Below are 9,265 nucleotides of genomic sequence, written 5' to 3'. Positions count from 1 at the left end.
TCCAGATTTCATGAACATAGGTGAGGGTAGGAATGTAGACCGACCGGTAAATTGAGAGCTTTTGACAGGGCCCTGATCGTCTCCGTTGAAGCTAAAATATTGTTGAGTATTGTCACTGCTTCTGTGAGGTGTTCTGTGGGTCGCTGAGCAGCCATCGATGGGTTGACTGGAGACTGCACAAAAAACGCGCGTTTTCAACTGAAATCCCTTCCTTTTCAACTGAAATGCCTATTTTTATTTTTTTTTTTTCATAGCATAATCATAAGCATAATCTAAGGTACCTCTGTAACAAATTCTGGTATTTTACCAAGTCATAGCTCATAACATGAAATAGAAATAAAAAGAGTGGCAATTAAAAACCCTCTTAATGTCGCTCATAATACAATTAGAAGCTATCTTTTAGGAAATTTGAATCAATAAACAATATCTTTTTTTATCAAACATGTTTTACTGTGATAATTTTATGGTATTTATTGTTTTTTTCCCCCAGTGATACTTCAAATGCCATCACCCACTCCAAGTAGGTCATACTTTCTTCTTTCATTGGTATTCGGTCAAAGTACTTTTTGCTGCTTCTCATCTGTTTCAATCTTTGCAGACCATGGCATAGTTTCCAGACATTGGCTCCACTCAGGTTTAACAGCTGTGCTAGTCATTGCTGGGATTGCAGTTGGAGCTGGCTTTACTTTCTTCTTGTTCAAGAAGTCTGGTCATCATACAGTATATCACCAATATCAGGCTTTGCTTCCTTTGAAATCCCATTTTTAACCTGCAACATATTGCAGCCAGGTTTGGTGAACAGTGAAAACCTGGTGGGGAGGGCATATTAAGATGATCCTCAGCCTGTGATAAGTATATAACATTGAAAAACAGCAAAAAAAAAAGAAGATAATAATATTCTGCATTTGTGGTGTTTGGAATTCATAAGAAGCGAAATTACAAAAATAAAAATCTTAAAAGAAAGAAGGTAAAAACATCAAGCTCAAGTGTATTAATTACACAGAGCAATTTAGCTTTAAATTATTTTCATTCATTTTCAAAAATTTATTTTACTGTAAATGGTTGAAACATCCGGGGGTAAGTGGTTACATTTACTCACACTAATGTAATTAAGTATAGTTTTTCTGTTCTTTCTACTTTTTAATAGACTTTACAAAAGCTAACCCTAACCCTATATATTTTGCTTAGGTAGGACTTGCATGTTACTGAGTTGTATAACAGAAATCAAATAAAAACTGTATATTTTTTATGTGATTACCTGAAATAAAGCTATTCATTCATTTTCACTGTAGAGTATTCAATCATTTAAGAGGAACAGTATTTGTTGCTTCTCTATCCATTGGTGAATATATATGATGACTACATGCTAGATGCAAGGCTCACTCTCTAGATGATGTGTATTGTTTTTACATTTTGTAAAAAAAAAATATTAAACCTTTCCACATGTATCTTTTTTTTTGGAAAATAACCATATCAGTCCAATAATTAGTGATGTTTTTCAAACACTTGTTTTATTGGTCCACTGTGACCATATTATAGGAATATATCCAAATATCCCATTAACGCATAAAGCACAGTTATTTTACTATCATACATTTTAATCAAAAAACAATGTTTAGACAGATTTTCTTTTGCGGGTACTTTATACTTTCTCTTTAATATTTTATTGTGATATTGAGGTATTTTTGTGTTTAATCAGAGCCCAGCATTTTAACTAGGAGCCTTTTCTTCTTTTTTTTCTGTGAAAGTATTGCTTGATTTAATATTATTAGTGTTTATTCCTTTAAAGCTTCTCAACATTTTTAATATGGTTTCATAATGACTAACAGTCTTGATTTTCAAAAAAAATTTTAAAAATGTTTTTTAAAAATGTAAATTTTAACTTTATGAATTCATTTTCAAAGACCAACTTTAACCTAATACAAATCAGCTTACGCAATAAACTGATTGTACTGTTGTGAAATAGCTGCTAAAAGGAAGTCTTCAGAATGCTGACAATGATTTTATCTTACTTCTCAGTAAAACATTTCATGAGGCACAGTTTAAACCACAATGAGTGTCAACTGCTGCTTATTTAGAAATTTGATTTCTAATAACTGCTTTTACTTCACTGAGGATAAATATTGGGTTTCACTTTGGAAAAAAAAAAGCAAAAACATGCATGAATTTTTTGCAAACAGACCATAAAAGGTAGGTTTCAGGTTCAGATCCTTAACAGTCAACCTTTGTTGCAAGTTTCCTCTCTCACTCATTCCAACTTCATGTTAATTTACTCTCAAATAAAGACTACCAGAGGAATAATAGCAAAAAATTCTCACATTAAAATAAGCCCTTCATTCTCCTTCAAAATAAATAAGGCGCAATTTAGATCAGGTGTGTACAAAGATCTGCTCTGTTTATTTCATCTCTCTAGTAATGCTCAAATGTTTTACTCAAGCTCCTTTATGTTTTGGTGATGTCTTACCTTTTAGCTTATTTCTTGCTCCTAAGAGACCCAGCATTTTAAGATCAGTGGTTTCAAAAAAATCACTGATCATAAAATTATGGATATATGAATATGAAACTTATGTTGATCTCAACAAAAGCTATCTTTTTAGATTTTCTCTAGTCTCTTGTTAAGAAGCCAGACTGTCCATCTATGCAGGCTTTGCCACTCCCTGCCCAGAGAGACTTTAGTATTTTAGAAGCAATATGGAGGCTAACGTTTTTAGCGGGTTGAAAAATTCACCCAAATACACTAATTTCACAAAATAAAGTTCTCTTGCTAACAGCATTATGTACTTTTAGATTTACCCAGCAGTTATAAATGGAAAGGTAATGTGTTTTTAACAGTGGACCTAGCAGCCGGCAGGTAAGCGAAAGCAGCTGATTAAAGAAAAAGGTTTTTATCACCAAAGAAATATACATTTACAATAACATCAGGGAAGGCAATAAACAAACAGTATTGATCAATGAGAGCTGAATGAAGCAGGCAAACACAGCCACCGTCATCCATCACAAGTTTGTGTCATGTAAGACATGGGAGATTAAAGCTGTTCCACAGCATTCATAAAGAAGGGGCTGTCTGCTTACATTAACAGATCCTGTACATAGCAAATTTAGTGATAAATAAAGGTGCGAACATGAAACATTGTCAATGACTAGATAAGAACTATAGATCAAAACAAAAAATAGAAACACAAATAAAAAATAAGGTAAAATATACATCTTTAGAGAGCACACTGAATACCAACCCCCACAGGAGGAATATAATTAAAAGTCCTTCATTCTTTGATGAATAATAACAAACATTTTTAAATGACAGAAACATAACTGTAAGAAAAGTATGTGCATGGAGATGCAGCATACACATAAAGTAAAGCTTGTGACAGAGCAGTCTATGAAACGGTCTGGTGGTCTATTTAATTGTCAGCAGGGATAATCTTGTTTGTTTGTGTCTTAGGAAGTCTTGGAGGTAAGATGGGACGTCATTGTCTGGCTGCAGTGGGGTGACTGTTTGGAAAGCTTTAGGAGAACAAAACAGATTTTAAAGTATTTTTGTTTTTATTTAATATTCGTATTGTTTTCCTGATCGATGTGGGGCATATGGTGAGTTGCTTGGTTATGATGTGATATGCAGTTTTTCATCTGGACCATCTGATACCAGATTTGGTAGATGTCTCTACACAATCCCCAGCGCTGTCATCATCAACCAGGTTAAGGTCATATAGTGGGTTTTATCTTGTTGCTTTGAACTGTTCTTTAAACATCTGGAGCTTGGTCCTTTACCACAAGTAATAATCAGGAAAGCAAATTAAATTATGGAGAGCACTCTGAGGAAACTTTTCAGTTTAACAATCGACATGCTGTTAAGCATGAGGTATCCTAAAGGCCCTTCTTTTGCAACCGCAGAAAGTCAGTTTGTCTGCGGTCTCGGTTTAAGTACGTATGTATTTCCCTGTAGACTTGTCCCTGTTGTTCCTGTAGACCATCTGAAGTCACAACTTTATAGTCCCTTCCTTCGAACCAACAGCTCATTCAAGTGACGGGAAATGTACTTCCCTGTTTGTGAGAAGAGAAAAAACCAAACAAATCTGGGACATAATGCTGACTGATTAGAAAGAATGAAAAAAAGGGATCCGATGACGTAGGTAGCAGGAGGCATCAGTGCAAATAAAAGCCCCCTACTTCTTCATATAGACCAACAAAACTCAGCAAAGGGTGCACACTTTGGCTGAGGAAAAATCTCTGAAAATCATGAGAGTCATATGGATGATCTTTGCGCTGCTACTAAATATTCTGCAGTGCATGGCATCAGACGGTGCAGTATTCCAACTTTTATTATTAATGTTTAACTTTTTTAGATTAAGAGAAGCATATATGTCTAATTATTATATATTTGGTTTGCGCTTAATGTAAAGTGAAACATCTTACTGATAACATAAAAATCTATTTAATTTTCACGAAGACAAATTCTCTTTGCAGATTCACCATTCAAGCTTAACAACAAAGCTGGTTTTTGCTTGGTTAAACATGATTCTATTTGCCAAGAAATACGCTGGACAACTGCTGGACGATTGCTGGTACCTGGGAAAAATAAATGCCTGGGAGTCGAGGGAGACACTGTGGGGAGCAAAGTAACCTTTTATGACTGTGATGAAACAAGTAAATACCAAAAGTGGGAATGTAAGAATGAAACGCTGCTCGCCCTCCAAGGCCAGGAGCTTTATGTTGAGCTCAAAGCTGACAGTACAGCCGTACTATCGAGAGCAACTGGACCCAACTCTCAGCTCACAATCTCAGGGACTCACAGTGGACCATGCACTAGAACACATAGAGGTATCCAACTCCATTGTTTACAAGAATGGAGTAACTTATTTATATTTCTCTCTGTACGTGTGTAAAACTATATGTATATAAATATATATATATTGTTTTTAATGTGTTTTTTTTTTTTTTAGAACTTTTCACTATTGAAGGAAATGCCGCAGGAAGGCCTTGCATGTTCCCTTTCTATTATAATAACCAGTGGTACTCAGACTGCACTTCAGAAGAGCGTCCTTGGTGTGCTGTTGAAACTAAATACGAACATGAGATGTGGGGGTACTGCCCAACAAACAGTGAGTCATGAACATTTTTTTCCTAGTAACAATAGGAGATGACCAAGTTTCCAATGTATGTTTTTGTGCTAATTTACACCAAATGATCATTGATAAATCACCATAGGTCTTAAAATGTAACTCGATACAGCTTTATAGAGATGCTGATTTAATTTCTAGTAGGGCATGGTAGTGCCTACATTGCTAAAAGAATACTAATATCCATTTTAAAGATCATGGTATCACTCAACTTTATTGTCAAGTGAATAATAATCACCTTTATTGGTCATTGCAATTGCATATCACAAAATAAATGCTTTTAACCAATCCTTTAGGGAGCAGTGAGCAGTGAGCAGAGCTTGGGGAGGATTGTGGGGTTAAGGGTCTAGGTCAGGGATCTAGACTGACAGTCTTATGGTTCCAACCAGCAATCATGCTGCAACTGACATTCCAAATAACTACCTACACTTGATTTTGTTTCACCCTGTTTATAATAAATCTATTAAATGTAAAAAATAAATAAACTTTTTGTGTGGGGTTACTGAAATAACTGAATGTTTAATTGATATTGAAATGTATTTAGATTCACCTGTATATAATGTTTTGCAGCTAAGGACAAGTGGATCAGACATCCAACAAATGGAGCAGTTTATCAGCTGAACACAAACTCTGCTTTGACATGGTGGGAGGCTGAAAAAAGTTGTAAGCAACAGAGTGCCTCCTTGCTCAGCATCACAGATCCTAATGAGCAGGCTTATATCACAGGTACAGCAACTTATGAGATGAACTAAAACTTTTAAGCAACTAGGAATGAATTATGGAACCTCAGACAGGTAAATATATAGATGAGCTTCATTTTGTCTCCCTTTTGATTCTTTCTCACAGCTTTACTCGAGCCAGGAGGTATCCACCAAGGATACAAACTTTGGACTGGGTTAACCTTGGATTCTGAAAATGGCTGGAAATGGACCAATGGGAGCCCATTTCGTTACTTAAATTGGGATTCAGGTTTATATATATTTTTTTATCATTTCCTATATTCATGATTTTAAGTCATAATGTAAGCTTAAAACTGCAAATAGAAAATATTGAATCAAAAATGGCAAGAAGTGTATCATTTCTGTCAAGAGTAAGGCATTATTATTATTACTAAGGCACAATTCATTAGTCCTTCATTGCATTAGTTATTGCATAGAGGTTTGGCGTAATACGTACAAAGGTAATCTAGATTAATCAAACTTCAGAAAAAAGCCATATGAATCACTCATAATGTTGTATACAGTGATTATATTAATAGACGTTTCTTAAAATCTCACATATTGAAACTCAAAGACTTAATTACATTTTTTAATTCTTGCTGTAGTGTACAATGCAAGCCTTGATCCACTTCCTTGCAATATACAAAAATGTTAAACAATAGAGAAGGGGAATTACAAACTGATAGGAGAATATGTGTTGAGAAGATGTGGTTTACACTTAAAAGTTTGGGGCTTAGCCAAGCAGGGAATATTTTGTGGAATGGGTTAGATATAGAACTCAATAGGAGTGACAATCTCAGACAGTTCAAAAGCAAGTATAAATTTGTTATCTTACAAAAATATGAATCTAACACAAGAATTTCTATGTGATCATTTTAAAGATTTTTTTATAATTAGTGCTGGAAGTCTACCTACTTCTTTTGAGCTCTTCTAACATGTCTTAACATCTCAATCTAAATATTTCTGGTATTGCTTAAAAAAGGTATAAAGAATTACATTTGCAGTTGCTTTCACAATCAGCTTGTCTTTACCCTTTTAAAAGCAAGTATTGAAACATCCTAGACCTTAACTTAGCACATTAAAAAATCCTAGTAAGAATGAAATGTAATAATAGTTACATTTACTTGAATAAATCTTTTCAAAAAGAATGCTTTTAGGAGTACTTTACTGCATTGTAATTTATACCTTTACTTGAGCAAAAGCTCTGGCTACTCTACTCACTGTAAAAAACTTCACTGAATAAATACAGACTTGTTTAACACAAAATCTACCAGTTATTAAGACTTATATTTTATGTCAAAGGGATAATTCTTGCTGTATAAAAGCTTTGTTGATTTAATATAATTCTTCGTCAGTATAGTCAACTTTTAATTTTTTTGTTTAGTACATGATTCAGATGTTATGATCAGTTTTTCATTACTTTTGTAACTTTTTTTACAGAACTCCTTTTTACCCCTTAGCTTTTATTTCTTTTTACTTAATAAGTTTTTTGAACAATGGCTACTCTTAGTTGAGGACAATCTTTGGCTACTCTGCATGTTGCATCATAATAATGCTGCCTCATAGCTATGGTTGTCTATCCTGGTGGTTTTAGGACATCCACTTACCAATGCAGCATTTAGCTGTGGGTTGATGGATGGTGCTTTAAGATACTCATGGCAAAGTTCAAAATGCAACAAGAAACTGGGCTACATTTGCTACAGTGAAGGAGTTCTACCTTCTCCAACTGAAGGTAACTAATAGTCTAATTCCATTATCTAAAATGAATAAATGACACTGCCAAACTTCCTTAAATGAATATTGATATTTTTGCATATCTTCAAATCAGGTCTTGACATGGGATTCTGTTCAACACCATGGATTCCATACAATGGTCACTGCTTCCGTCTTGACCGCACTGGAAAAAGCTGGTCTGATGCTCAACAAACCTGTCGTAAGGAGGGAGGAGACTTAGCGAGTATCCGAAACACAGAGGACCAGAGTTTTGTTATCTCTCAGCTTGGATATGGTACCCTTATTTTTATACTGGCCTTTCAACTTTGAATACCGCAATTCAACTTTTTCTTAAAACAGCTAAAATAAACATGCATTTATATCCTTTTCATTATTCCTTTAACCTCTTTAAAACCACCGGTTGGATGTTAAGTGGGGTAAATGCATAAAATTCCACCAGTAACATTTTTACCAATATAGAAAGGTTATATTCTCAACAATTCAACCACCAAGTTTATTTTGTGGACATAGTGAGCACCAAAGCACAATAAACACAGATATAGCAGCATGTCATAATGTAAACTTGACAAAGCAGACACAACATACCTTTGAAGGCATCCAGAAGCCCTTTTACAGCATCATAAATGTTCAAAATTAGCATACATATTGAAGATGATTAAGTCATACAATGTACTGATTATACAGTATATATTATTTTAAAAAAACATTTTATTTGTTCTGTCTGTAGCCCCAACTGACGAGCTTTGGATTGGACTTAATGACATAAAAAGAGAAAGGTTGTTTGACTGGACTGACCACAGCAAAGTTAGCTTCACCAGCTGGGAGTTTGGAAGACCAGCTGCTGCATCAGACCATGAAGACTGTGTTCTGATTAGGGGAGAGGTATAAAATATATTTTTTTTATAAGAAAATGTGAAATACGATGGACCTGCACTCTCTGCTCTGATCTGCTGTGATAAAAAAAACACAAAAAAAACAGTTTGAAATGAAGGAAAGACAGTAGATGTATAGATGACAATTTGTAATTTTTTTATATTATGTGTTTCATCTTAGAGTTTTGACCTATTGTTGTATGTGAAATAATACACATGGTAACATTTTCCCCCGCTCTTTTATGTTAAATGTTTTTAAAGTTGGAAGGCTTCATGAACAGAAAGATTTGAAGTAGGTAAATTTCACAGGGTGAAGTGAAAATGCATATGTAATCTAATATGTTTAAAATTTTACAGTCTAAGATTATTGCATTATTCTTATGTGAAATATGCTTTGATGTGATAGCCTCTTTTTAAATTGAACATTTTTGTGCATATCCTTCCTGTAGAGTGGAAACTGGGCTGATCGGGACTGTAAGGAGAAACATGGCTTTGTTTGTATGAAAACCAGTGCTTCTGAACCCTCTAAAGAAGAAGGACAGCAGGATACAGGGTGCAAAGTTGTGAGTATAATTTTCATCACTGAAAATAAATATATTTTGAAATTTTATCCTTTATTTTATTGTTTTATTTATTTAAGGAAAGTGGAAAAGATAAGAAAAACAAAACAAAACAAAAAAACCAACAAAAAAAAAAAACAGTTAAATAATTCCTCTGATCTAGTGCCAGAAATTCATGGAGCACAGTTATTATAGTGGAGATTTTTACTAGACATTTAAAGATGCCTGTTTGAAAACTTATATATTTATATATATATATATAT

General features: G+C 34.1%; 1 protein-coding gene across 1 annotated transcript in view; it reads left to right on the top strand.

Annotated features, from left to right (window-relative positions):
• The first annotated feature begins 4,206 nt into the window (after window positions 1–4,206).
• LOC107099956 (macrophage mannose receptor 1-like) overlaps window positions 4,207–9,265 on the top strand; it is a 26,893-nt gene continuing 21,834 nt past the window's right edge. The window contains exons 1-9 of the mRNA XM_015398290.1: window positions 4,207–4,300; window positions 4,465–4,818; window positions 4,941–5,099; window positions 5,688–5,843; window positions 5,964–6,086; window positions 7,431–7,568; window positions 7,665–7,844; window positions 8,298–8,452; window positions 8,892–9,009. Of these exons, the coding sequence (XP_015253776.1) occupies window positions 4,237–4,300; window positions 4,465–4,818; window positions 4,941–5,099; window positions 5,688–5,843; window positions 5,964–6,086; window positions 7,431–7,568; window positions 7,665–7,844; window positions 8,298–8,452; window positions 8,892–9,009 (1,447 nt within the window). The 5' untranslated portion in view covers window positions 4,207–4,236. The remainder of the gene's footprint in view (window positions 4,301–4,464; window positions 4,819–4,940; window positions 5,100–5,687; window positions 5,844–5,963; window positions 6,087–7,430; window positions 7,569–7,664; window positions 7,845–8,297; window positions 8,453–8,891; window positions 9,010–9,265) is intronic.

Source organism: Cyprinodon variegatus, unplaced genomic scaffold, assembly GCF_000732505.1.
Source record: "Cyprinodon variegatus isolate N-32 unplaced genomic scaffold, C_variegatus-1.0 Scaffold924, whole genome shotgun sequence".
Taxonomy (NCBI): Eukaryota; Metazoa; Chordata; class Actinopteri; order Cyprinodontiformes; family Cyprinodontidae; genus Cyprinodon; species Cyprinodon variegatus.
Note: the sequence above shows the minus strand (reverse complement) of the source record. Positions and strands in the feature narration are given on the sequence as shown.